Source organism: Aureobasidium melanogenum (assembly GCF_000721775.1).
Source record: "Aureobasidium melanogenum CBS 110374 unplaced genomic scaffold scaffold_23, whole genome shotgun sequence".
Lineage (NCBI taxonomy): Eukaryota > Fungi > Ascomycota > Dothideomycetes > Dothideales > Saccotheciaceae > Aureobasidium > Aureobasidium melanogenum.
This window is the reverse complement of record NW_024470075.1, coordinates 290,157-318,020: the sequence shown is the minus strand read 5'-3', so window position 1 is coordinate 318,020 and position 27,864 is coordinate 290,157. Positions and strand designations below refer to the sequence as shown.

The window sequence follows — 27,864 nt, the reverse complement described above, 5'->3', positions numbered from 1 at the left end:
CCCGCCTTGATTGCCGACTGAGTCTACCACATCTCTAGGCGCAATCATGGCCTCTCGCGGCGCCCAGGTAAGGAGGCAACTACTTGGCCACTCTTCATACAACCGCTGACCGCATGCCTAAAGATTGCCTTGTGGCCATCTGCCTCGTCCGCGCTTAAGCAACTATCACGGCGGTCTGCCTCATCCTCCCCTTCCTCGCTAGTCGCTAGTGGTAAGACAGCAGTCATTCGTCATGGCCATCCAGTCCCTCGACTCAGTATGCTGACCGCCGCAGTGCTGCGCACCCAACCCTACTCTTCGTTTGCCTCATACCGCCCTTCGTTTGCAGCAGTCTCCCGCACGCCACTCTCGCATGTTCAGTCCATCTCTCGTCAAACCCGTTCCGCCAGCAGCGTCTCGCATAACTTGCTTGCCAGTCTGGAGAAGACGGCCAACAACAACCCCCAAAGCGCTACTGCCCAAAACGCCTTCTACTCTGCTCTACTCCGCGCCGGTCACCACGATATCCTAGTTGAGCGCTATGATTCTGGTCGTTATGCTACAAGTCCCTCTGTCGATGCCCTCTACTCGCGTGCCATAGAAAAAGTCGGTCAATCAGAATCCGGTGGTTCTCACTCTGACGAAACTGCTCAAGCTGCCGGCCAGGCTGTTGCTGCCACTGGTCGTGGTGGCAACATCTCCGTCTCCCGTAAAGGCAGCGGTCTTAAGAAAGAACCCCTTTACGTTGTTGTCGACGAGTCACTGGGCTCCACTATTTTCAAATGGGTCAAATTCTTGATGGTCTTTGGTGTCACCTGCTACCTCTCTCTGGTCCTTCTTACTCTCTTCATCGATGCGACCAGCGTCATTAAGAAGGTTGGCGGAGCTCAAGACGCTCAGGCTAAGCCAGAAATGCAAAAGACTCGCTTCTCCGACGTTCACGGCTGCGACGAGGCAAAAGAAGAACTCCAGGAACTCGTCGAATTCCTCAAGGCTCCTGATAAGTTCTCGACTCTCGGTGGAAAGCTGCCCAAGGGTGTTCTTCTCACTGGCCCTCCCGGTACTGGTAAAACTCTCCTTGCTCGCGCTGTCGCTGGCGAGGCTGGTGTTCCCTTCTTCTACATGTCTGGTTCTGAATTTGACGAGGTTTACGTTGGTGTCGGTGCGAAGCGCGTTCGCGACTTGTTCACCCAGGCCCGTGGAAAGTCGCCCGCTATCATCTTCATTGACGAACTTGATGCTATTGGCAGCAAGCGTCACGAACGTGATGCCGCGTACGCAAAGCAAACCCTGAACCAACTCCTTACTGAGCTCGACGGTTTCGATCAAGATACGGGAGTCATTATCATCGGTGCCACTAACTTCCCTCAGTCTCTCGACAAGGCTTTGACCAGACCTGGACGTTTCGACCGCAATGTTGTTGTTGGCCTGCCCGACGTTCGTGGCCGCATCAGCATTCTCAAGCATCATCTCAAAAACATTCGTGTCGATGGCGAGGTTGACGCTTCTGTTCTTGCCCGTGGTACTCCTGGCTTCAGTGGTGCCGAACTCGAAAACATCGTCAACCAGGCTGCCGTCCGCGCATCCAAGAACAAGGCCAAGCGTGTGACTATGGACGATCTGACCTGGGCCAAGGACAAGGTTCTCATGGGTGCCGAACGTCGTTCTGCTGTCATTCAACAAAAAGACAAGGTCATGACTGCATACCACGAAGGTGGTCACGCTCTTGTTGCTATGCTCACAAAGGAAACCACCCCTCTCTACAAGGCTACTATCATGCCTCGTGGCCACGCTCTTGGTCTTACTCAAATGCTTCCCGAACTTGACAAGGTGTCAGAAACCAGAGCAGAAATGATGGCTCAAATTGATGTCTGCATGGGTGGCAAGGTTGCTGAGGAACTAATCTACGGACCTGATCAAGTTACCACTGGCGCATCTTCTGATATCCAGAATGCCACTCGTATCGCCCACATGATGGTGACACAAGCTGGTATGTCTGAGAAGCTCGGCAACGTGGACCTGAATAGCGACTACGCTCGTCTTTCATCCGAAACGAAGCAACTCATAGAAAGCGAAGTCCGCAGACTCGTAGAAGAAGGTCGCGAACGCGCCACAAAACTCCTCAACGACAATCGCGAAGGACTTGAACGTTTGGCAAACGCGCTCGTCAAATATGAGACTTTGAACAAAGAAGAGATGGAAGCAGCTGTGCGGGGAGAGGAACTGTCACCGAAGAAGCCAATGGCGGATCCAGATGTTCCTGTTAAGAACGTTCCGGAGTTCCCTCTTCCTCCCACTTTCGGTGTGCCACCTTCAATAGGTAGCGGCAGTGGTCCAGGTGGTGTTCCCAGTCCTCGACCTGCTGGTGGTAATGAAGACGGGCCTTCTCCTTATCCCAGTGGTCCTTAGGAGCTAGACCCTTGGTGGGCATTCACCAACCTGTAGGTCATCAGACCTGCGCCGGCGCACGATAGGTAACTCTCCTTTTATGGCCACTCATACCTTGGAATTAGGGGGTGGCGGAGATCTTCTGAATTGTCGTCTTTCGGGCTCCTATCGTTGACGGATGCTTTCTGTCACAGTTTACGTTCAAGGATCAAAGCTTTCTCTCGTGTGTATGACGAGTCTGCTTCGCATGTGTTGCAGGAGAAGCAGGAAGAGCAGGCAAGGAAACGAGCATTCATGGTGTGCAAGACGATTCTTGAACAAGAGCTCCTTCCCTCAGGGATGTGTATTATTAGCATAAGGTCATGATGTGCATATTTAGGATTCTTTCATTTGTTTAGATGAACAAAACAAGAGAAAAAATTCAGAACATTCTTCTCACGTAACGGACTTGCCTTCGATTTCCCCATGTTTCATCGATTTCTACAGTGTCTTGAAGTAGCAATATGAAGAAGTCGCAACCCTTCCTTTTGCGACTGCCGTTTGCTGGCTCTGGTTCCAAAGGCTCGAGAAAGGAACGTCGACAGGCGCGATAGACTCGCTCCTTCTGCGACACCATTTCACTTTTGTATGTTCAAGAATATTTAGGCGACAAGCAGAGAAGAATTGACCGACTATAGATGGAGCTGGGCAATACGGAAGGTACAGTCTCCATAAAGAGACTAGTTCACAGAACACTTTCCATCGCTTTGCACTTATGCCTTGCCCATCTTGCCTTCTTTGGTGCTTCCTGCTTACTTGCCCTCCGCACGTTCAAGTAACTTATCATCCAACCCCAACGGCTCAAACCCATCTTCTCTCTTTCTCTTTTGCACCCACAGTGTATCACCCTTGAAGAACACAACCACACCACCTCTACCAGAAACACTTGCTGTGATCCTGAAAAGTGGCGACCCAGTTGCAGGATGAGCTTCTCGTAAAGGCAAGAGTGTGAGATCGTGTTCGGTACACCATTCCTCGACAATATCTTTGAAAGAGAGATCTTGTTGTTCTTGTTCGCGAGGTTTGGTCGCTGCTGAAGTGGCTGCAGATGTAGAGGTGGAAGAGACGATGGGACGAGAAGGACCAGCGGCTGGAGCAGGTAGTTCTGCCATATCCCTTCCTTCATCCTGCAATGTCAATGCATCGTTGATGGTTTGTAATGCCTTGTCAAACTCTGCTTGGACTTCTGGGATTCGTTGGAGGTTTTCAGGGATCACGGATTTCCACCATGTGTACCAGGCGCCGATTTCTTCGAAAGAAGCTTCGGGAGAGGTAAGCCATTGATGCAGCACCGAGTGTAACTTAGGGAAGAATTCTGCAATGAGTAAACGGCCGAAGATGACGGGGGTGAAGAATGGCTGCCAGGCGAATACGTGTTCCAGAGGTGAGATATCTTGGTCTGCTGGATCGATGTCGAAGGTATTGGAGAGATGAGATGCCAGGCGAGGAAGCACGTGTCGAAGCATCGTAGCGTCAAAGTCTTTGTGGCCGAAGAGCTGCTTCCAGTGCTCGAGACCAGGTACCAAGGTAGAAATATCGCAAGTATCCAGTACACGGCGGAACTTTCGTTTCGCATCTACCAGCAGGCCAGTAGTAGATTTAGGATCGAGATGGTAAGGAGGAAGTAATGGTAACCATGGGAACAACCAGATATGCGGTGCATCATTACTCGACGACTTATGATGATGGCGTCTTTTCCTTGGATTCCATGCACTTAATGCTTCTGACAACTTCGGAACGATCTGTTGATCCAGTAGGTTTGAGTAGACAAAGGCAGGAAGCAAAGGTCTCCAGGCTGTGACTACAGTGATCAGAGAGGAAGGATCGTGTACGTCCCAGCGTGTGACGGTGGATCGCATCTTTGGTAGCCAAACACCATATATCAGACTTTCATATGGTGTAGTGGTCTTCTGTTTGCGGTAGCGACGTTGTTCCGGGTCGATGTCTGGATTCGAGGTTGCTAAGGCAGATGTGGTTTTCTCCAACCCCAGAATAGGTTTCAAGTGCGTCAGATGTTCGACCAAGCGATATGAAGGTGTCTCCAGAGGATCCCAGTCATCCAGGTCGGCTTTGAACAGGGGTGCAATTGTTGCGACAGCCGCCTCAGACAGATTGTAGCTATCAATATCGTGACGGAAATCTTGTTGTAGTTTCCCTAGCTTTTCCATTGCTTGACCCCAATCAATGTTTGCGATATTCAAGGCCTCAACTGCTTCAACCATCTCTTGCATCTTCTTGATATCGTCGTCGGCTTGGTTGATGTCCATTTGTAGATGACCTTGCTGTTCTTCGACCACAACTTTTCGTTCTTGTAGACCATGCCATGCTTCGATAAAAGCTTCCAGTTCCAATCTTTCGCGTTTCGCTATCTTGTCGGCTTCGGTTTCGGCAGGGACAACGTTTGATGTCATGAGTCCAGCAGTGCTAGTAAGCAATTTCGTAGTCCCTCCTGTAGCATCAACGATACTACCCAACATTGCTTTCGGCAATTCCAATCCAGGCGCCGCAGCACGCACATCCTCGACAGTACGATACTTTGTCTTTCTCCTACCACCAGCACCTACACCACCAGCTCTTTCCTCCTTCTTCCTTTCGGCTCTTCTCTTCCTCGCTCTCCGTTCCTCTTCGCTAGAATCCTCGTATTCCTCTCCTTTGGCCTCTGCTTTTCGCCTTTGCTCAGCCTTGTATTGTTCCGTCTTTTCTTTTACTGCGCCGACACCTGCTCCTTGTGGTCGCAGTTTGACTTCGATGGGGTTGACGATTCCTTCGCCTTGCTTTCCCAGTCCTTGGCCTTGTTTGTAGCCCATCTTGGCCATCATGCGCTCGGCGAAAGTCATCTTGCCGGATGAAGTTGCAGGTGGTCCATTCGTTCCATCTAGTTTGGCGCTCTTGCGGCTGTTGTTGTTGGCGCCGAATTCGCCTTTGCGTTTGAAGCTTGCGCGCTCCATCTTGCCGCTCGTGAGGGACGGCCTTCCCGGGCGATGCGGTGGCGATGGGTGAAGTCGCGCCAACGGGCGACGGTGTAGGTTGGTTGCGTAGAGTTGTGGTTGGGAGATTTATTATTTGGAAGAGCTCCAGGCTGCCCTGGTGAAGTCATCGTCGGAGCTCGGATTTTGCCGACCTTCACATGCCATTTATACCCTACAAGATTATCACCATTCTCTCATGTTTACACGTGGAACATAAAGCGAAGGGCAGTCAGACAATCATTTTACTCATGTACAATTAACGTGCCGCCTGCACAACTTCATAGGGTATCCTCCATAAGAATACAGTCGGCCTCCTGGGCTCGACTGTTCACCATCACGACTTCGATTTCTTACATGATCACCAACAAGGCACACAACCCAAGCAGACTCTGAATCCACTTGTTCGTGCCTTTCGTTGTACCAGAAGCCGTTCCCTTGGAAGGACTGGGCGTTGCAGTTGCCGTGAACACTCCTGTCAGCGCGACAGTACTTGTGCCACTGCTACCACTGCTGGTCGACTGCGAGCTTGTCGAAGACTGACTGGCTGGTGCGCCAGGCTTTCCAGCTGCAACAGTACTGCTGGGCGCGCTGTACTGTTTCGAGTTCGAATACCATACCCCTGCCTCTACAATGCCCTTGCCTTCTCTCATCTCACTGATCTGCTCAGCCGAGCAAGTGTCCTGCACTGCTCGGATCCAACAAGTCGGTGCTGGCTGCTTCGCTAGTGGCGAGTTCGTGTGCGTCGAATTCATCGGTCCAGATGACTGGAAAGTCGAAAGATCAATCGGCTCTCCGGTACTAAGATCGGTGCCATCGATGACACGAGTGAAGACGGTGAAGGCCGTCTCCGGTTGGTAGAATGGAACCATGTGGCCCGCATCATAGATTCGGCTGAACGAGAAGTTACCAAACTGGCGTACGGCACCTCCGACATAACTCGTGTTGACAACAATATCCGCATAGCCTGCACTGTTCCAGCCAGAGAGATATGAAGGTGCTGATCCGTTTGCAGGGAAGTCTGAGAGGGCAGCTGCGACAGCGAAAGATGCAGCCTCGCCGCCTTTCCAGTTGCACTAGCATACATGTCAGTGATATGAATAGTCATTCTCTTTGGTAAGTACCGTACAATGTAATCAGCATCGCCATACATCAGAGACACTCGCACTCCAGATCGGAGAAGGTTGGCAATCTCTTGGATCTGACCACCGCGGATCGAGTCTCCTGTTCTGACAAAAGCACCCATGACAGCATTGCTGCTAGTTGTATAGTTGACACGGGCTCCAATGGCTTGCTGCACTGATGCCGTATTGAGATATTCCAGATAGGCATTCGATGGATCTGGCGAGGGAGTTTGAACACGAATATCGTAGACGCTGAGATTGCTTCGACTGAATGGGAACATCAGGCTATTGCAATAGTATGTGGCTGCTTGGCATGCCATATTGGCCTGCTGACTGTCGCCTTCGCCCTCAGGGTCGGTCTGATTGGCGATTGTACGACAAAGGTTAGTCTGCTTGCTACACTCATTGTTGTACTGCTGGATCAGATTGAGTTCGTCTGTCTGCGAGATTGCCTGAATGCCGAACGTGTTGTTGTAGGCGAAAGTGGCGTAATAGTAGTCCTGAATTAGTGAATCGATCAATCCATTGACGATGCCCAATGATGTAAGTTTGATCTCCAAGGTAGAGTTTTTAGGCAAGGTGCCATTTTCGCGTTTTGCATTCTGCTCCTCGAAGTAATTTGCAAAGGTTGGACCATATGTACCACCATAACTCTCAGCAAAGAGGTTGACACCAGTGGTTGAGATTTGAGAGCTGTTTGGGCGAACACCAGGGTTGTACTGTGGGAATGCAGACAAGAAGCTTTGAAGGAAATGCCAAGCAGCTCTGGCTGAGATGTCGGTGGTATTGCTCGTCGACATTGGATTACCAGAGCTGAAAGTCCCATTCATGAATGCATAAGCAGGCTCACTCCCCTCACCGTCACCGGTGGTGTTTGCCAATGGGGAAAAGGTGTTGTCGAAGAGACCGTAAGTCAAGTTGGTGAGAGTGTCGTAAGAAAGTCCGACCTACAATCGATCAGCGGTCAACCGGTTTGTTCATTGCGACAGAGAGCGATAATCACGTCGATATTGCTGAAATACGTACCTGAGTTGGTTGATCGATGAAAAGAATGTTCGAGCTCCTGTCCCAGCCCCACATACGTGACTGAGTGCCATAAGAGCCATCTGCCATTTGGACGACCTCGCAAGGGCCGTTCTCAGCAAACATGCCGATCAGACTACTGCTTCCAGGTCCTCCATTGATCCAGATTGTCAGCGGAGCCGTCTCTGGATTTTGCCGTGCCTCGGTGAACCAGAAGAAGGTGTTGATCGAGTAGTTCTGTTGTATCGGTTGCAGCGTGAAAGGAGGAAGGCCTGATTGAATGAGCAAGAGTCAGAGTATTTGTACGATGAATCATACCAATATAACCAGTAAACTGTTTCTGGGTGCTGAACGCCGTGGTACATGTGCCAGCAGGCGGAGTTTTGTATGCAATGGTGATATTCTCGTTGATGGGCGACTTGAGAATATTGGAGTACTGAACTGGTGGTGGGAATTGCGCCAGCACAAGCAAAGGCGAGGCTAGAAGAGATGCGATGATAGCGGGTTGCATGTTTCATTAAGATATACCGACGATGAATTGTGACTAGTCAACTGTCAGTCTCATGAAGTCTTACATCCCTTGAGGCAAAGTCCATGCAATGGGAGGTTGAAAGAAGTCTCTGTGATGCAATGCTTTATGGTCTAGCCTGAGTAGGGCAGAAGAGGCCTGCTTTCGATGGAATCATGACTGGCTTCGCGTGTATCGTGTATTGCAATGGCCAACATTGAGAGGGCCGATAGAGGGAGATGAGACTTACTCGATACTTTCGATATTGCAGGACGACTAGAATAATACAGTCTCGGAAAGCCAGTTCTGTAGATACACACTTTGTGCTGCACTAAGCAGTGTGGAAGGTACGACTGCTGGATTTTGAGTCAGTTCACAGCTTCCCTTATTTTCTGCTCCACCCAGGCTGTAAGCTCCTCCACAGATAAGGAACCCAGATACACGACTATGTTGTAGCTGATCGCGAAGGAACGTTTTCGGTGATGATTGTGAAGACTTAGATGGTCGTACGATAAAGTCGTTACTCACCAAGAAAAACTGCTTTACACCACACCTCTACACAAGAAGTCGCAAGAACAATCAAAGGAGCGGAAAGCAGCAGACACCACACTGACGGATCCTCAATAATTTCAGGCGTCAAGATGGGTCGCTGATCGAGTGCGACGAGAAAGGACACGCAAGATGAGCACTACACTATTGGTGCGCCCGCAGCCTGAGGTCAGAAAGACTTGGGGTGGAGGAGAGCATTGATGCTGCGCCTTGGGGGACGGACCTTTCTCCCACCCAATTTCACTTTCAGCCGCCCATGCAAGGAACCGGCGTTTTCGCAGGCCTTGGCAACCTAGACACCACCACCATCTTTATCATCTTGACATTTATAAAGTGTCAATTCTCGTTCAAGACGTGTTCCGGAATTTAGAGATGAGCTTGTTGGACACTTGTTGGTATTGTGTTTTGGCTGCCCCCCTCGATCTCTCCTGAAGGAAATACCACAAAAGAAACCAAAGGGTTCAGTGCATCTCACAGGCAGTAACCCTAAAATATCATCAAGAGTCGTATCCCAATCACAGCGCTCATTTCAGTTTTAAGCCATTTCCACCGGCAGCCATGAAAAAGAACAGATAATGGGAGACGACAAAGAGAACAAGAATCTGGCAAAGGACGAAAATGCCATCATATCATAAAATCAGAACCACTGGGAGGGAATCTCTATTGACATGAAGTGAAGAACAAAACAAATCTCAAGAAAACAGATAACAAGAACTGCGGACGCTTTCGCTGGACGGTGCGTAAAAGACAAGGTCGTGTCGTGAAGCATGCCGGAAAACATAAGACGGCTTAGCATAGCGTGGCGTTAATCTTTGGGCCGTAAAAAAGGTCGTTGAACGTTAGTTGTGCGTGGTGTCGTTGAGATGATTAGCTTGCACGAATGACAAGTCTAGCCAGGAACTTGTTCGACAGACAGTCAAAGTCGTTGCGGTCAAACTTGGCATCCGATCTTGATCGGAGATATTTTTCTGAAATTCGTTAGTGATAAATTTCATGGTCGACAGTCTTTGTAACTCACCATGCTTGGTAACATGCTCTTTGACTTCAGTCAAAGCATCACAAATGGCAGGGTCAGAGTTGAGAAGTTGGTGATGGCTGCGAGTGTCCCAGTCCATGAAATTAGGCAACTTCTGGCTGATGGCTTGGAACAGGCCGACAATGACACCAACAGGAGTGCTCTCCATGTCATTGCAGAATTGGTTGACAGCCGTCTCGTCGGGTGTACGGTAGTGTGCGTCAAACTGCATCTCTTCCCACACAGCCAGCAAGATTGCTGCAAGCATGAAGATTGTTGGCCAGTTCTTCAGCTTTTCTCCACTATAGACGGAAGAGTAAAGTGCCGAGAGCTCCTCCAGTACATCCTTCTGAAGCTCTCGCCACATATCTGCCAGGGCAATCTTGACCTGGAAGTTGATCATGCCAGGTGCAACAGTCTTGCCACAGAACTTGCTATCCTCGTCCTCAATCTTGCCAATATTGGCCTCTTCCTCAGAAAGACCTTCGATCATAGTGATGTGAAGAGTCAAGTTGTATGCGAGGACCAACTTGAGCGCTTTACGAATCACTAAGGACTTGGACTTGACCCAGTAGTGGTAAGCAGTCTTAAGCATCTCGGTCAAGAAGGGTGTGCCTTCGAAATAACCATCAACAAATGACTCGAAACCATTGTCGAGATGGCAGTCTAGGTAGTCCGAAAGACTCGAAGCTGAAATACCCTCCATACCTGCCGACAGCTTGGCGGTATGTGCCTCGAATTGGACTGGGTCGGTGATCTTTTCGGACCAGTCAATGTTGAAGCAAGAGTCATCACGGACATAGACCTCGCGAACGTTGATAGGCAACAGATATCCGTAGCCGTGGGTAATGTAAACAGTGCGCTCGTTAGGAGAGAAACCCTTGATGTTGGCAGCAGAGACGCCAAGATTTACATGACGTTCGTAGTCAGCTTTCCAGTCCTTCATGAAGAAACCAATATCCTTGATGTCAATGCGAGTGCAAGGGACCTGCCAGAGACGAGCATGCGAAGGACGGCAACCGCCACAAGGGTTGCCCTTATCGCAAGTCTTCTTGAGGAATTTGCAACGAAGACAGGCACGGAGCTTTCTGATTTCATGAGCCTGCTGACGCTGATCGGCACGGAGAGGACCCTTTCTCTTGCCGACTCGCTTCTCGGGAGCACCGTCCTTGCGAGCCGGAGGGCTGGCCTTCTTAATAGCAGACTTGGTAGTCTTGGCGAGAGCGTTAGTAGGAGTCTTCCGCTTTCTCAAAGGAGGTGACACTGGGCTTGAGGCGTTGGATGAGATGGTAGAAGTCTGGACGGCCTGAGAAGTAGAAGGGCGAGTACCATCAGCAGGACTTGCCAACGGCGACGAAGAGGTGGAGTGAGACAGGTAGTCATGTTCATAGTCGGATGAGAAGTTTCTGGAATGATGCGATCTGTGCTGAACATAATCACCAGTGCTGAAGCCATCCGAGACAGGTGAGAACAGAGGGAACGGAATCTCTTCGTAGCTACTCGACAACTGCGCAGAACTGGCATCGTCATTCGAAGAGTCACTTGCACTGCGAATGTGCAAAGTTTGGCCGGGGTTGAAGACAGCATTGTTGTTGGCCTCGACATAGGAGCCGAGGGAATGTCTCGAGACGGGGAAGTCAACAGCAGTCCAGCCATTGTCACTACTTGACAAAGAACGAATCTCCAAGTAGGAACCAGTGGGTGAATTGTTAGGCAGGCTTGATTGAACATTGGTGTTTGCAGCCATACCCATCTGGAAAGCCAGAAGCTCGTTCTGGTAGTCATTCAGAGGGTAGGAGAGAACGTTCATCGATTCCATAGGACCGGCCATAGTCATGTATGCAGTCGAGTTCATGGCCATGGTGTTCTCAGCCGACACAGGCATGTACTGAGGGGTAGCTTGCTGGATCGGCATGGCATATGAGGCGTCATAGGTGCGATCCAGTGTGGCGTCCTGGCTAAAAGCTTGCTGGGCAGGGAACTGGAAGTGCCACTGAGGGTTCAGAGCAGCAGCAGCCTGATTCATTTGCTGCTGGGCATAGGCGAGTTGCATAGCATTAGATTGAACGGAAGCAGATACATCGTGGACCTCGTATGGCTTTTGATCATGCTGATTGACGGCATAGTCGAGTTGTTGTTTTTGGTCGAGATTGTTGCCATCATACTTGTAGTCAACGTGTTGCGGTACAGATTGGTCGAGTTGATGTGAGTGATGATGTTGATGTTGTTGTTGCGACTGGAAGGCTTGGTGGGCCATGGTCGGGTCGAGGGAGTCGAGGGTAAATGCCCACTGCTGCGAAGCCAAGGAAGATGACGAGGGATAGGAGGTGGTGTGGCGAGGATCGGTATAGTCGCCAAAAGCCAGAAGGTTATCGGCGTGGGTGAAGTCGAGGTTGTCCATGATGGTGGCTACTCCGGCTCGAATGCATACAGCAACAGGCACGGATGCAAGCAATTTCGGGGCAGGATACTCAAGGCGTTCCGTCGCACACACAGCTAGTCGACGAGAAAGGCACGAAAAGGGTCAGCAGCGATGGTTTCGCTGACCGCTGCTCTTGTTGCAAAAGAACAGCACGAGGAAGCGCGGCATATAGGTATTAGCGAAAGGCCATGGTCTTGAAATGGCGGTGAAGCACCATCGATGCTACCATGCGGGGCGGGGTCCATGGACGCGCTAACATTTAGGCCATGCATGGGCCAGCTAGCGACAAGAAGGCACCAGCCCGTGAGTCCCGATCTGGTGCGTGACATTCTGTCACCTCAAGTTGCGATACGTCTTCGCTGCAATTCTGACTTGTTCTTGCCGACTTCGAGAAATTCGCAGGCTGAGAAAGTCCATGGTAGCTTATGTTTCAGCCTCAGACAGAGGAGATAACCGTTGTCTGCGAAACTGCAAAACGTTGGCAGAACTGGAAGTCCCGAGCTTAAACCTTGCGCTTAGGGAAGGCGCTTGGACAACGACCATCTTGCAACTTGCTCCTCGCCAAGTCCGACGTTGCAGAAAAGGGATCAAGGGCGACCACGACTCGCTCACGAATCAAGTCCTCCACTTGACCAACTAGGATATCGTTACTCTCAGGCCGCCGGACACACCCACCAACTACTGCATGTTCCCGCAGTGCATTCTTCGGCTCACGGCTTGCTCTGTTCTTGAACCCTCCCCAACAAGACCGGTCAAGGCCTGTGGAGGCTGGAGCTGACCACAAGGCTTCGTTCGATTCAAGTATCGCTGCACCAGGCAGATTCGTACTTGCAATGTACTGTCTAGTGTTTCGCTCGAGCGACCCACGTGAGTTTATCATCTATCGTCGTGCTTCTGTGTAACAACATTCCATGACTTTAGCGCCATCGTGCCCTATTCGCACGCAAGGTACTTCTAACCGAGTCAGTCATTGGTCCTAGACAAACCCGACAAACACCAAAAATACGAAACTTCCACGAGCTGTGCACTGTTTTGTTTCACTTCCTACTTTTTGTCTGTGGACTGATCTCGGGTGCAACTTTCTACCGCCCGCTTTTTTCATATTACCCATACCCACCTGCCTTGTACAGCATCATAGGGTTCTCGAGGCGGCAGGACTCTGTGCACAGACAAATCTCGGTGCTCTTGTTCATTCAACCTGCAAGACAGAGACGGCTCGGTCGATCTTCATCTGCATATTGCGTGTGCACAAGTCGGCTCAAAGCTCCTGCAGCCACTCGGTTTGACAGGGTCTCGGAAGTCCAGTTCTGATTCATTATGCACTCCATCGTCCAACGCACGTACAGAACAGATCCAGACTCTGAAAGCACGGCCTACAGTAGCATTCTACCGGACTGTTTGGCCGTACTGTGTACAGATCTGCTATCTACAAGTCTAACCCTCAACCCTTTTTGCCATTCAGCACATCTCGGCCGAATCCAATATCGACAGCCTCGCCGGTTTTCCAATCCACATCGGCGCGACTCTTGATAAAAGAACCTCTCTTTTGCCATTGCTGGAACCATTCTGCTAGTTGCGGTCTTTCGTCGCGCCATTGAACCCCAACAGTGTCCAAAAGGCCACACAAGTGGCCACCGCACATTCAGCCGCTGATGCTGGTGTATCGTTAGCCAGTGCTTGAAGCGTGCCACGACCAACTTCGAGTTCGAATTGGTCAAGACCCCGCAAAATCTTCTCATTCTGTCCATCAATCCAGGCTTGGTATGCAATGTTGTTTTCAGCACGGATCTTTTTCTCGTAAAAGATGAGTACTTGCGCGTCCATCATGCCGTCCGCACAACCGTGAAGAGTTCTCAAGCGCCAGTTGCGTGGTCCAAGATCAGACCGCTTGTTTGTCAAGGCTTCGTCTTCTAGAAAATCGCAGATCACTTGTGAGTCGTAAACGCCATCGCCGTTGTTGCCGAGGACTAGAGTCGGTAGTTTTGCCAAAGGGTTTGACTCGGCGACAGTGGGGACATCATCAGACCATCCAGGATACTTGACTGGGGCAACGACCACCTTTTGAAGCTCGATTCGATCTGCCGTGCCCAACTCTAGTGCAAACATATACACTTTGCGCGAGAAAGGGGATAGCGGGTGGTAGAAGAGCCGATGAGGACGATCTATTAGTGGTAGACCATCCGTTATAGGGACGCTGGTGGAAGATCTGTCCTCCTCGGCTGCCTGAACCCGGAATTTCCAACGAGGGAAATGGACCAGAACACCTCGAGCATTTTGAATGCACACCTGATCCGCGGCCAACATCACGAGCTCACCGTGATCAATATGTTTTGATGCCCAGTCAGTTGGATGTATACTCACTGCCTGGCCGACTCTCAGGCCGAGCGGGTCAGTGTCACTGATATCGCCTTGCAAAGCAGTAACCGGGGCTGAAGTGATCTGGTCCAAAGCTTCCTGGCCACTAACAACTGTAGCCACAGTTGCTCCAGATTCAGCATCTCTCAACGCCTGCTTGAATCGATAGACCCAAGCATATGTTTTGGGAAACAGCTTCTCGGAAATAAACGCTTCCGGCGTCGCGCCTTCCATCAATGGATTCGTTACGAGCCATTGCGCAATGTAAACAGCATCAATATCTGCTAGCGATGGCTGTTCACTGCCAACAAACCAGTCACGGCCATCTTCCAGGAACGACTCAAGCGTTTGGAACATGGCACGGATATAGGCATACGACTCTGGTCTTTCCTTTATCATGTCCTCAATCCTGAATGGTCTGCCAAGCGCTTCGGACCTGTCATTTAGAAATGCTGGACTACTAGCAACTGCAGAACGTTCGAACGGTAAGCAACGTGATGCATGCCAGAAAATTTGATCATTCAGCCAGTCCTGAAGCAGTCGTCGAATTGCCTTGTCTGAACCACTCATTGAAATTCCATGATTTTTCTTGCAAGACTTGGAGAATCAACCTCGAATCGCAGTACACATGACGACCGATAGCGAGCAAGGGAATGCGTCTGTACGAGATGCCTAGTGCTGCTAAATCAGGCCTAGGCATGATTGGTGGTTGAACACATTCTGAGTACTTGATGCCTGCCAACTTGAGATACCTTCAAAGTGTCAGCACTGTCTCGACAAGATGTTTGAGCCTTTCACTGACCACAGGACCTTATGCGAGTATATTGACACTGAATAGTGGAAGAGGATAATCTCCTCGCTGTTTTGAGCCATCTTTGCCAGAACTTCACGATTGTCCTGGTCGCCTCTGATCGAGCGCTGAGTTATACAGCATAAAAGGAAGGGTCAACAACCCCTCGCGACTGACACGTCAACGCTGCAAAGTTATGCCGCTCACACAGGATCGACACATCAACAGATATTGTGTCTCGGACTTGGCATACTACCGGTGTCAGCAGAATTCATCAATACAATGATTGCGACTACACCAATCATCATATACACGAGGTACTCTCTTGATCACTGCATCCCAACGGCCCACGGTCTGTTTATCATTCTCGATACCTTCACGTCTCACCATACCCAACGTATATTCAACCGAGGTCCTCCACCGCTTCTGCCAAGCCGCAAACCGGAAGCTAAACAGATCGACATCACCTTATTGCAGCTCCACTCAGCTCGCTCCCTCTCCCTTTCTGCATGGTTTCTTGACAAGAAGAATTGTTAGTACTTGCCGCTGCATGAGCCCGATACTGTCGCGAGATATCTGATGATCTGCTTTACGATTACTCTAGCGAAGACGTCCGCACCTTCCATACAAAGTGGGTTCTTGAAGATCATGTATGCAGGGTACTACTCGAGTGGAGGAGTCTAGGCAGACAGATGCTTAGGGGTAGGTTCGGTCTTTGTTCGTTCAGCAATGACTAGCCTCACTTGATTCTGCTTGGAGTGGGACAACGAATCGTTGTTAATTGGGCTCTCCCTGCATGCTAATATATTGCTCAGTGCTATCAAGATGCATATCACTTGTAGCCTGCACTGGACCCCCTTTTTTGGGCTCTCTTGAGACACACGTCTAATCCGGAAATCAATATGCATTTTTTCAGCGATGGTCTCAATCGATACGAGAGTCTGGGAAATGTCGCAGCATAGTTTCAATCAGGCAAGTTGAACAGGTCGCCACTATCGTGGTGGAGTACGACCATCTCGAACAGGTACTGCTCGCAATCACATACTGCAAAACTCACGAGGGCAACGGCAATGAACGATATCTTCATTGAGAGCGGTCCCACGTCGATCGAAGTCACATGCCCCATATTGGTGTCTCTTCGGACAAAGCGTCGATGAAGATGTTGAATCCCTGTCCTGTTGATTCATGGACGTCCTTGACGTACGCAACTATGCGTTCCCGACTGCTCCCCAACGAATCATGACCAACCAAGAAAAGTGCCAGCGACAACTTCAGCTCCTTGGCCAACTCAAACTGACCAGATAGATGTCTGGTGAACAATTCAGCAACGGCTTGTGTACGCATCTTGTGGTCCAGAACCTTATTATTTTCGTAGTCCTGGAACACGAAACCGTAACGCGACACCTTGATCTCCTGGTCGATGTCATGCCAAAGGGAAGGTGTCAAGCTGCTTCTCGTGTTGTATCCGCGAACCATGACGGCTTGCTTGTTAGGATGGAACTGGACCTCGGGGAAGGATTCTCGTAGACCGACGAGAATATCTCGAACGTGGTCTGCATCGGCCGAGAGGCTTCTCGTGGTGGTCGAGCTGTAGCGGACCACGCACACCAATCGATCATTTGTACGCGCCTGGCTCAGATGAATCGACCTGGCTTCGTGTTGTGAGGCAAGAACGTCTTCAACCTCTCTCAACTTCACGAACTTGCCGGCAACTGGGTTGAATGGCCGTGGTGGTCTTGCGAGACCTTGCGTGACCAATTTGGGCCATGTCAAAGGTACGGTCCTGACGACCGCACCACCACGAGGAGATGTCTTCATGAGCTTGAGGATACTCTGAAGTGCATACCTCTTGAACTGCGCATGAGCATCCACTTCCGCGCTGCCTGGGGTGCGATGCATCCTGTGGCCAGGGTCGATGATGGTTTCAAGGCGAGGCACACGTGCCTCAAACTTGTACTGAGGCGACAGAACATCGAACTTGCGGCTCTTATCGCGTGGAGGCCTCAACATTTGTTGCAACAATGGCGTCTTGAATCTCTTGAGGCCTGTCGAAGTCGTGTATTCCATATTAACCCAGGCTAATTCTGGCATTTCTTCCGGCAGCTGCTCCCATTTCTCCAACATGAGAGTCGCCAAGGCAAAAGAGACTCTGGCCGCGGGTATATTGTCATTGGCAGATGAATCCGCCACGTTGGCCATGATGCTCCAGTATGCCATCTCTTCGCCGTTAAGGCAGAATGAACGCATAGTCGTGCAGTAAACACTTTCCTTTGCCCATTGCTTCTTGACGTCGAGTCCTGCGCCGGAGAATCTGCGGAAAATGTGTTTTGCCCGGGCTTCTTTTGCCCGATTCAGAAACTTGCGGTTGAATTCGTCTATGACGAGCTGCTGGAGAGTCTCTCTGTCCTGGGGATTGACGCTTACTCTGAATCTCACGGGACTGGCGACACTGGGAGCGGTTTTTGGGAAGACGGACTGCTGTTGATGGTAATGGCGGAGTCCTTATCTGGATAAGTGTCAGCGTTGTTTGCGAGCTCAAGATGGCCTGCCTTGGACGCCTTCGCCTCGGCCTCCCAAAGTACTCAAGTCTTGCGGACAGCTGTAGAAATGCACAATATCCATAGGAAACAGGGTGCTATCCACTGAGAGGCAACAAGTTGCCGGCTCTCTGTGGACACGCCTTTCCTTATGAACACATTGTGCATCTCTATAGGAGGCAATTCGCTCTTTGCTGTACTCGGAGTACACAGGGAGGGGGCACCTCTGCCGCAAACCTACTGACCTCAGGCTTCTTGACCTTGTGTTTGCCTGCCCCAATTTCCTCTGCGCAATCCTCTTCCAAATCGTCCGACCCTGAATGGGAAGCAATGAACTCAGACCACGAGTTGACAAGAACAGGGTCTGTCTCGCTGACGCCATGACGGCGGATGAAATCCTCACATTGTTGACGAGTGACTGGTGGGTCGCTAGAACGTAGATGCATGTCAGCTAATGAGGTTATATGCAGGGTTCGAGAGTGGCATACCTTGCAGCTTGCAGCCCAGAAAGCACCGCCACTGTGACATCTTTGCGGGCCTGGTTGGAAGCACCAGTGTCCATGGCCCTGAGCCACTTTTCCAGTACTTTGGCTGTTAGCCGAAGAGGAGACGGAAAATTCGGTTCGTTGACAAGAAACTTTACGACATGCGCTGGGTCGAGCGAAGAAGGTCTCTGGACATTCCCTTTCTTAGTCTTAGGCTTGGTCCCAGCCTTGTTCTTAGATTCGGTCTTTTTCGGGGTCTTTTTCGGTCTTGCCATGGTGTGTGCGCTGAATGTGGTAGGTTCGTGATGGGTGTTTGGGTAAAAATTCGGAATAGTGTTTGGGCGGCAGTCACTCGAGTTGGTTGCGCAGAAGTTGGTGGTGAATTGGATCTTGCGCCAAGAGTGAGTGGACAACAGAAAGTGATAACAAAAGCAGTCCATGCGTAGAACCCCAATTCGTCAGAAGTCAAGATAGGATCTCTGCGTGTGCTTGATACTGTCACAGTTTAGTTGTAGAAGTACACAATGCTTTCGCGGAAAATGTTGTGTCCACAGAGAGAATACCATTTAAAGCTATCTCTATGGCCGTAATTATTCTCGAGTTGCAATCATGCATTTCGATAGCTTATTATAGTCCCTGTACGTTGGGATGGAGAAGGGCTCAGATGCAACATTTTGGCCGTTTTGAGCACACGAGGGAACGATTTGGAACCAAATGTTCTGAGGAAATAATTCTTCGCATGAAACTATCTGAGCTATACTATATTAGAACTGTCTAAAATCAGAGACTTGTGCCACCCAAACTCCATCATTGTATTTACGTGTACAAGCCTGATTTTTTTGGTTTTCGTGTTGTTGTCCAGCGACTACATGAATTCCATCCAAAGCCAACACCGTGAGAAATGCCAAATACAAACAAAAGAAATGATGTGTGAGGTGATTTAGTGTTCTGATCGTGTACCCTGTGAGTCGGTCTACTTGAGGTTGATGCCAATGGTGGCCTTGACTAATGTAGAAGAAGAGGTTCTGGTGACCAAGGTGGTAGGAGTAGGGGTAGCGCTGGATGCCGAGCTGGCACCAAGAAGACCTCCGACAAGACCTCCAACGGCACCGGTAGTACCATCAACCGTGTTGCCCACGCCAGTTGCCAGCGAACCAGCTGCTGAGCCAACTCCCGAAACGGCTCCACCGACCACTGCCGTGGCGGCCGATCCAGTATCAGAGAGAATGGTCGAAACAGCCGATCCAGCGCTAACGACAGCAGTTGCAAGTTCAGTGACTTCAGGCAGAATCGCAGAAGTGGCGGCAGATAGAACCTGGCTGACTGCAGTGGCACCGGAATCAACGACATTGGTAGCAATGGATACGGCTGCACTGGCACCCTGAGAAACTCCCGAAACAATGGGATCGATGACTGCAGTGGCAGCAGGAATATCAGAAGAGAGAACAGTGCTGACAAGAGTCTCAACTGCACCACCAATGTTCGAAATAGCAGCTCCGGCATCTCCAGCAACATCACTAGCCGCACTGGTTGCATCGGTGACGACTGGAGAGACCGCTGATACAACAGACGAGATGAGATCACCAGCGTTGCCAATAATTGAGGTGGCAGCGGATGCACTGTCCGAAACAACCGATGGAATCACATCAGTGACGAGCGGGTCAACTGCAGACACGATGGAAGAGGCCGCAGCGCCAACATCGCCCACGAGAGAAGTGGCGGCTGCTGCACCATCAGACACAACATCGGTGACGAGGGGTTCAACTGAAGAAATGATAGAAGAGGCCACATCACCAGCGTTGCCCACAATAGAGGTGGCGGCCGACGCGGCATCGGAGACGACAGAAGGAACGATGTCGGTGACGATGGGGGCGATGGGAGACACAATAGAGGAGACGATGTCACCAGCGTCGCCTACGATTGAGGTGGCGGCGGCTCCAAGATCTGAGGCAAGAGTTGGGATGGATCCGTCGATGATACTGCTTACTGCGGCGGGAACCTCGGTGACCTGAGGAAGATCGGTAGTGATTCCGTTGACGATGCTGCTGACTAGTCCGGTAGGCTGAGAAAGGTCGCTAGGAAGAATTTCACTGACAAAGCTGCTTGCGGCTGCAGGAAGTTCGGTCACATCGCTAACAATGCTAGAAGCTGCGGCAGGAAGGTCAGAAACGATAGTGGCTACGATGCTGGAAACGGCACTGGAGATATCGGTGATCACAGGGAGATCGGTCGAAATAATCTCACTGGCAATGCTGACTGCTGCTGATGGAAGGTCGGTAACCTGGGAGACAATTTCGCTGACGAGGCTAGAGGCAGCAGAAGGCAGGACAGCAACATCAGATGTCACGTCTCCAACAAGACTTGTTGCTGCAGCGGGAATTTCGCCAGCTCCGGGAAGATCAGTGACCTGAGAGACGACCGCACTCACGATACTGCTTGCTGCAGGAAGAACGGTAGCAGGAAGGTTGGTAGCCTGAGACACGATCTCGCTGACAAGGCTCGAGACAGGAGCAAGGGGGAGGCCTAGGCTAGGGTCTTGAGCTGGCGAAGCAGCGCTGCTAGAGGCAACCAAGGATGAAGAGGACGAGGAAGAGGCAGGAGCCTTCGATGCTCCAACAGAAGCGCTCGCACCTGCAGAAGCAGAGATGGATGCCGAAACACCCTCGGAAGCTGCAGATGACACCTTGGAGCTAACACTCGAGACCACGGAAGAAACCTGCGAGCTGACACTCGAGACCACAGAGGAGACTTGGGAGCTGACGACCGAGTTGGCGCTAGATACTGCAGAACTAGCCTTCGAAATGTCGGAGGAAACCTGAGAGCTCACAACCGATTGGGCACTGGACACAACAGAGCTAGCCTTTGAGACACCAGAGGAAACTTGAGAGCTGATGACCGACTGGGCGCTGGAAACGATTGAGCTAGCCTTCGAGGCAGCGGAAGAAACTTCAGAGCTAACGACTGATTGAGCACTGGAAGCTCTAGAAGATGCTTGAGAGGCAAGAGATGAGACCTGGGATTTGGCAGTCGAGATAGCACCACCAGCTGCAGAAGTAGCCTGAGAGACGATAACCGAGGCGTCGCCACCTGCCACAGAAGTGGCCTGCGAGACTAAAGAAGAGGCCTGAGATCTGATGGCAGAGACATCTTGCGAGACAATAGAGGTAAGCTGGGATTTGATGGTAGAAACATCCCCAACAGCCACAGAAGTGGCCTGAGAAACGAGGGATGAGACTTGAGATCTGACCGTGGATACGTCACCGCCAATGACGGAGGTAGCCTGCGAAACACCTGATCTGATGGTAGAAGCCTCGCCGACCACGCCAGAAGAGACCTTCGAGATGACAGCGGATACTATGCCCGAGGCACGGCTGAGCACGGACGAGACGGCCGTCTCAATAGGCTTAGAAGCAGCAAGTCCTCCGGTGACTGTAACACCGGGGAATGTGACTGTCTCGCCGGGGAGTCCTACGGAAACGCTGATACTGACTCCGGAGGGCTTGTGAACAGAGGATGAGCTAGGGGTTGGCTTGACCGAGATGACAACACCCTTATCAGAGCTGCTAGCCTTGCCGATGCTAGGCACAGCCAAGCTGAAAGAAGAAGCGTGACTAGTCTTGACAGTAGAGCCTTGCTTGACATCGCTGCTTGCGGGCTTAGCCGAGCTGGAAACTTTGACAGAGCTGGATGATTTGACCGAGCTGCTGGTTGGCTTGACAGAACTGCTGGACTTTACGGAAGCCTTAGAGCTGCTGATAGCAGGCTTGCTTGAGCTTTTCAAAGTAGGAAGTACGATGGGAAGCTTGAAAGAGCTGCTGGACTTGGCAGAGACCTTAGCACTGCTTGTGGAGCTTGGCTTCTTCGACGAAGAGGACGAGCTCAACTTCTTGCTGCTAGAAGGTGCAACAGGTGCCTTGCTGGAAGATGATGAAGCGGGCTTCTTGCTAGAAGACGATGAAGTGGGCTTCTTGCTAGAAGAAGAAGACTTTGTCGATGCTGAGGAGGTCTTCTTGCTCGAGGCGACAGGGCTGACAGTCGATTTCTTGACACTGATGGAAGAAGAAGAGGCAGTCTTAGGCAAGCTGGTCAATTTCGAGAGGCTCGAGAGGGTAAGGTGCTTGGTAGAAACAGGCTCGACGAGAGTGGAAGCCTTCTTCGAGCTACCGCTGGACACCTTTGCACTGCTAGCGACCTTCTTTGAGCTGGAGCTGGACACCTTGGCACTGCTCGAAGACTTCTTAGAGCTGCTGGAAGACTTCTTGGAGCTGCTCGAAGACTTTGCGATCGGAGAGCCTTTGGGAATGGACAAAGTCGTAGTCGGTTTGACTGAAGAAACCTTGGCGGTCGAGGACGACAGCTTCTTGGATGAAGTGGCGTGCCCAGAGAGGAGTGGGTCGACCGAAGCTGAGATACCAACTGTGATTCCAATGCCCAGCAGAGGGTCTCTGGCAGCAAGGTCGACATTTTCATCTCTCTTGTCCTTGGAGTTCAAGGGGGCTGCAAGGATGATGGCAGGGGCCAGAAGACCCAAGATAGCAGCTTGACCGGCCATGATGATTAGATTGATTGATTAGTGAATAAAGATTGTAAACGAATAGAGAAGTAGTACTGAGAACGAAGGGAGATTGAACGAAGGGTTGTTTGTTGAGGAAGATTGTTCGCCTTGATCCTTGGAAGTTGCTGAAGCGGATGAGGAGATGAATGACAGGATATCATACCACCTCTTATACTCGACGATGAGCATAGAGGCATCATCTGCTGTGGATGGTATATCATGAAGTGTTCTCCTTCCAGACAGTCTAGACTCTGTGTCAAGCCAACAACGTCCAGAATATTGAAGAAGTGGATTAACTGAACGAGACAATTGCCTTGCCGTTGAATATCGTCCCTGGCGGTAGTTGGACTGCCAATTCGGGTGTTGCAAGTAGTGGTGCTTGTTCTGACCCAACTGCTTGGGCTGTCTTGAATGGATGACGAAGATCAGACCAGGGACTCAACCAAGCGACGATCTCGGTAAGTCTAGAAGACGCTTCCATGCTTCCAAGCATATGTGTAACCACTATGCTGGTTTGGGTCCACTATGATCTCAAAGCAGCACCCGACGGTCAGATAGTTGCCGTTCACGAGGATGAGGCTAAACAAAGACGATATGCTAAGTCTCCTTCCTACAGTGTTTGATTCAGACACGATGCCTTCTCCTCAACGGTCAAAACCCCCAAGGTCGGTGTCCACGGATGACTGGGGGCGGGGTCCATGGCGACCAAACTTCTACGTCGATGTTTACTGAAAGGTTTATTGACAGACAGACACACGATAGTGATTAGATGATTAGATTAGCCGCTGTTATCTCGTTTTGAAATCTCGATATCTCGGTAGCAATATCACAAGAAGACGGATGATAGTGCTGGTATCCAGAGAGATGGCTCGCCTTCCACGATGTCCCGTTGTGGTGCTTCTACAGACCCTAGAACATTCTTGTTCAGCCTTGATTGCGTATGTGTACCACAGATCATGGCTGTGGATCACCGGGTATCTGCAGCTTGCGAGGTTGTCCGGATCCCGTTGCCATGGACCAGCATTGATCTGGGGGATCTAGGGATAAGCTGTCCAAATCAGTACTAGATGTACGATCCTACTTCAGGCAAAATAGGCAACAGGCATCTGGGGTCCTAACGTCTGTTGTTCATCTTCAACTAAACGTTCCGGAAGAGCTCGGTAGGCATCATTTGGGACGTTCGCGGCTAGATCTTAGGACCGGGGTACCCGACTCCTATACACAACGGCGTACGGAGGCTTGACCGAGGAAGCCCGTACAAACTTGTTCGTAGCCGTCAGAGCTGAAATCGAGACAAATTTGCATAGCACTGTATCTTCAATTTGCAGACTGCTAGACAAGATTTGCGGATCAGCTTGGAATACAACAACAAGAAACTCTGCGTGGCTCAGGGAAGTGAGATGATACGAAGAAGCATCAGAAGCCGGAGAGCTGCTGTTCGCGCTTATCCATTAGTGTCCCCTTGTTGTCGACAGCTGCTGTCTGACATCTGTCAAAACATGGCGTCAAATTATCGAGCGTTGGAGATATAGGTGAGGTTACTCTAAGTAAGCTTGTCTTCTCGCCGTGATCCTAAAGATTGTGGAACGCCGTTTTGGTCAAGAATTATGACCAACGGAGGAACTCCGCGCGTTTCTCGAAGCCTTTGTTGTGGCAACCCCGTGTTCCCAACTGGAGGGCAGCTTGAAGGCATCAATTTTCACTTACTTGCTCCTTGATGAAGCTGTATTCGCTTCCTCGCCTGTTGACAACGCTCGAGGTCTCACAGGGCTCCTCCACGTCTGCGCCATCCACAACGTTCCTGCTTGCCCCTACACATGATTCTGCGGTGTGGGTCCAACACAAAGAGTTCATCGAGAAGCTAAGCACGTATTCAGCAGAGTCACGCCATGCTCTGGATACGGTAACAACGAAGTCTGTTTGGTGGCTCCATCATTTCTCTTCTTTCGGAAGGCGCTACACATTGACACGGACAAGTGTTGATACGATCAGAAGCCCAGCTCGAACAAGAATGACCGAGGTTGGGGTCCCAAGCTGCTTGGTTCATCACACAGACTTCGGCCAATCTCTCTGCTTGTAATGGCTCAGAATCTGCACCCCGCCGGCTGGCTGCAGTCTGTCTTCACTCAAGCGTACTGATAAGCGACACAACTCCTCAAGTAAAGACGTCCGTCCTATAAGAAGAGCCTGTTTTGCAATTACTGAGTGCCAAGCCCTGAATACAGCGAATATCCCCCGCAGTTGTTTCAGCCGAAAAGCCCTCCTAGCCCGCAGCCAGACAACCTTGGTATAGCGTATTTTCGTGCTAACAGGCCCTCCTCCGTGCCGACTAGAGTCCGCCATCTGCCAATCTCGGTTGGACGAACCCGTCAATGAAGTTACGGGACAAGCCTCATCCTGATCACACCCTGCTTCGCTGTGTTGCTTCGTCCGCCGCATTGTTCACTTGATCGCGAACCATGTCGTTCTGAGCAGCTACTCATTCCACCGAGGCTCGAGTTTCAACAAGCTGATGCTCATAAATTCCCCTGGATCGACATATAAAAGTCAAAGTCATGGTGAAGCCCCGCGCTTCGAAAGCGCCGAGAATAAATGCACCAATCGCGATTGTAGACCTCGGGTACCTTGCATCGACTGCAAAAGTACTCGGAGTACCATCCTTCGAGAGGTCACATTGCTGGGACACTCGCCAAGAGAGACTCGCGAGTTTTGGAGGAGCATTTAAGCAATCTCTGCTTGCTGAGCCCGGGGCGAGAAAACTTTCGATGGTTCATACCACTGTAACACAAACTGTAACCCTTGAGGTACATCTGAAGTACGTTTTGTGCAGTCGTAACGACTCGTTGTTGTCGACAGTGTTCGACCATTGCTCTTAGCACGTTGTAGGTATGCCGCCCTAGATCCTCGCTAGACCCGCAATGGCTGTCATGCAGACACCGTGCATGATGCTTCTTCGCTACCTCGGAGAATATCATCAGGATAATATACTCGACACCATGCTTCGTTTCAGCCAATGCTAGATCATATCAGCCTTGATTGGCAACTCCTTGAGAGTAGTCTGCGAGCAGCATGGAGGCAAGAAGTACATAAAGGTGAGCTTCCCATGTTGAATCGAGAAGGATCAAGCACCATCTCAGCCGCTCTCGTCCGAGACTTGTACTTGTTCTGTTCTTGTTCTTCGATATGAAGCTTGTCGCCATCCTTTCCGGAGTTGTTTCATTGGCCGCGACGGTCTTGGCCTACTCGAACCCTCTCCCATGCAGTGGTACTTGTGGTAACGCTCATGACCCTTCTCTTATTCGCCGTACCTCTGACGGCACTTACTTCCGTTTCTCTACTGGAGGTGGTATTGCCATTCACACTGCTTCCAGTGCCCAGGGTCCTTGGGTGTACAAGGGTCAAGTACTCCCCAATGGCGCAAATGTAGCCAACTCTGGAAAGACCGATCTGTGGGCACCTGATGTGTCCCTGGTTGGCAACACTTACTATCTCTACTATACTGCAAGCGCTTTTGGCACTCAGAACTCTGTCATTGGTCTCGCAACTTCCTCTTCTATGGACGTCGGCACCTGGTCCGACAAAGGCTCCAGTGAGTTTACTATCGTCTCGATTCAACAGCAACAAAACTAACAATTTTCAGCTGGCATCTCCTCCGACAGCAGCAAGTCTTACAACGCCATCGATGCCAACCTTGTCAAGGTCGGAAACCAATATCTGATGAACTTTGGCTCCTTCTGGCACGATATCTACCAAGTTGAGATGAACACCACTCCCAACACAGTCAACTCAAAGGCTGGTGGAGCCTACAACACCATCTTCAAGCCCGCCGGCACACACGACATCGAAGGCTCATACATGATCAACTACAACGGCGCTTACTACATGTTCTTCAGTGAAGGCATCTGCTGCAATCTGGACAAGAACCGCCCTGCCGCTGGCCAAGAGTATAAGATCAAGGTCTGCAGATCCAACTCTGCTACTGGTGGCTTCGTGGATCAGACTGGCAAGAGCTGTACCAACGGTGGTGGTACTCTTGTGTTGCCTTCGCATGGAAACATTTACGCTCCGGGTGGTCAAGGTGTTTACAACGATCCTGTGATGGGCTGGATCTTGTACTACCACTATGTTGATACCAACATTGGTTATGCGGATGGCCAGAAGCTGTTTGGTGTCAATAAGATCAAGTGGGTCAATGGATGGCCTACTGTTTAAGCTGATGCTTTGTCATGTTGTATTGTGGAGCTGCAGTCTCGTGCTTCGATCATTAGTTCTTACTGTGATCGTCTTCGTGTATCTACATTTGCAAGTGAACATGTGCTTTTGTGCCTAGTCTCAACCATGTTCTTCAGCGTTATTGGGTCACGCATTGAACTTTGTGTGTGTCAGGTGTTTGGTGGTGGTCGCATGAAAACCTCAAGGACATGGGTGGTTAGACGTGTGATTGCATACCGCATTGTTGGAGACGAATCAATAATTCACAACCCATCAAGAACACATGCATATACAGCCATCTAATTATTTTTGAGCGCAATCACTATATAAGCTCGACTTTATGCATTGCTTGAATGTATACCAGGTCGATGAGGACATGGTTGTTGTCGTTGACAGCATGATGTAAAATGTGACCAGGGTGGTACAAGCAGCATAAAAACTTGGCCGTGACAAAACATCTTTGCCCACTCCCGATTGATGATGGCTGTCACGCTACCGTCCCGAACAGCCCTCAAAGCTCAAACCTAGAGCCTAGATCATTTGTACTTTCTGCACGGCAGTTCAGTCATCATCTAGAGTCATTACGACAACGCGGTTGTGAAAGATCTGATCGAAATTAGAGGAAAGAGGATGCCTGCAGCAGCGTTGTTATACTACTGATGGATATGCGTCCTATAATGAACAAGCAGAAGATGCATACGTAGTACTGCTGCGTAGAGGACGTTGAGCATTGATCCCAGAAATAGTGACATGTTTGCTATTTGTCTCCACTGATGTTTACAGAGTTTTGAGAGCTGTAGCGACACACGATACTGTTTGGCTGACACTCGCTCAAAGTGAGAGCGAGCATGCATATAGTTGTGTAAAACATTGTTCGTATCGCAAGAGTTATTCTTAGCTCTGTGTGCCTTACAAGG

General features: G+C 50.5%; 9 protein-coding genes across 9 annotated transcripts; 2 read left to right on the top strand and 7 right to left on the bottom strand.

The window, feature by feature from the left end:
• Positions 1–258: 258 nt before the first annotated feature.
• Positions 259–2,388, top strand: M437DRAFT_55985 (ATP-dependent metallopeptidase Hfl; the record flags this gene model as incomplete). The annotated part of the gene is made up of 1 exon (XM_041022975.1): positions 259–2,388. One exon carries the CDS (start codon positions 259–261, stop codon positions 2,386–2,388), a length of 2,130 nt encoding a protein of 709 aa, XP_040876856.1.
• Positions 2,389–3,158: 770 nt separating this feature from the next.
• Positions 3,159–5,225, bottom strand: M437DRAFT_55800 (TFP11-domain-containing protein; the record flags this gene model as incomplete). Its single annotated transcript, XM_041022933.1, has 1 exon — positions 3,159–5,225. One exon carries the CDS (start codon positions 5,223–5,225, stop codon positions 3,159–3,161), a length of 2,067 nt encoding a protein of 688 aa, XP_040876855.1.
• A 500-nt stretch (positions 5,226–5,725) lies between these two features.
• On the bottom strand, positions 5,726–8,030 carry M437DRAFT_55801 (alpha/beta-hydrolase; the record flags this gene model as incomplete). The annotated part of the gene is made up of 4 exons (XM_041022934.1): positions 5,726–6,448; positions 6,502–7,443; positions 7,523–7,791; positions 7,838–8,030. 4 exons carry the CDS (start codon positions 8,028–8,030, stop codon positions 5,726–5,728), a joined length of 2,127 nt encoding a protein of 708 aa, XP_040876854.1.
• Positions 8,031–9,443: 1,413 nt separating this feature from the next.
• M437DRAFT_77926 (uncharacterized protein) lies at positions 9,444–11,338 on the bottom strand (the record flags this gene model as incomplete). Its single annotated transcript, XM_041026906.1, has 2 exons — positions 9,444–9,544; positions 9,595–11,338. 2 exons carry the CDS (start codon positions 11,336–11,338, stop codon positions 9,444–9,446), a joined length of 1,845 nt encoding a protein of 614 aa, XP_040876853.1.
• Positions 11,339–13,454: 2,116 nt separating this feature from the next.
• On the bottom strand, positions 13,455–15,068 carry M437DRAFT_77925 (uncharacterized protein; the record flags this gene model as incomplete). Its single annotated transcript, XM_041026905.1, has 3 exons — positions 13,455–13,582; positions 13,639–14,920; positions 14,967–15,068. The coding sequence occupies 3 exons, from the start codon at positions 15,066–15,068 to the stop codon at positions 13,455–13,457; spliced, it is 1,512 nt and encodes a 503-aa protein (XP_040876852.1).
• Positions 15,069–16,271: 1,203 nt separating this feature from the next.
• On the bottom strand, positions 16,272–18,455 carry M437DRAFT_87366 (uncharacterized protein; the record flags this gene model as incomplete). Its single annotated transcript, XM_041028628.1, has 3 exons — positions 16,272–17,659; positions 17,937–18,124; positions 18,184–18,455. 3 exons carry the CDS (start codon positions 18,453–18,455, stop codon positions 16,272–16,274), a joined length of 1,848 nt encoding a protein of 615 aa, XP_040876851.1.
• Positions 18,456–19,153: 698 nt separating this feature from the next.
• M437DRAFT_55886 (uncharacterized protein) lies at positions 19,154–22,732 on the bottom strand (the record flags this gene model as incomplete). Its single annotated transcript, XM_041022958.1, has 4 exons — positions 19,154–19,338; positions 19,654–20,242; positions 21,416–21,634; positions 22,598–22,732. 4 exons carry the CDS (start codon positions 22,730–22,732, stop codon positions 19,154–19,156), a joined length of 1,128 nt encoding a protein of 375 aa, XP_040876850.1.
• Positions 22,733–24,151: 1,419 nt separating this feature from the next.
• Positions 24,152–25,174, bottom strand: M437DRAFT_68795 (uncharacterized protein; the record flags this gene model as incomplete). The annotated part of the gene is made up of 3 exons (XM_041025174.1): positions 24,152–24,307; positions 24,443–24,596; positions 24,792–25,174. The coding sequence occupies 3 exons, from the start codon at positions 25,172–25,174 to the stop codon at positions 24,152–24,154; spliced, it is 693 nt and encodes a 230-aa protein (XP_040876849.1).
• Positions 25,175–25,918: 744 nt separating this feature from the next.
• Positions 25,919–26,947, top strand: M437DRAFT_56079 (putative arabinan endo-1,5-alpha-L-arabinosidase A; the record flags this gene model as incomplete). The annotated part of the gene is made up of 2 exons (XM_041022983.1): positions 25,919–26,324; positions 26,376–26,947. 2 exons carry the CDS (start codon positions 25,919–25,921, stop codon positions 26,945–26,947), a joined length of 978 nt encoding a protein of 325 aa, XP_040876848.1.
• Between the last annotated feature and the right edge of the window lie 917 nt (positions 26,948–27,864).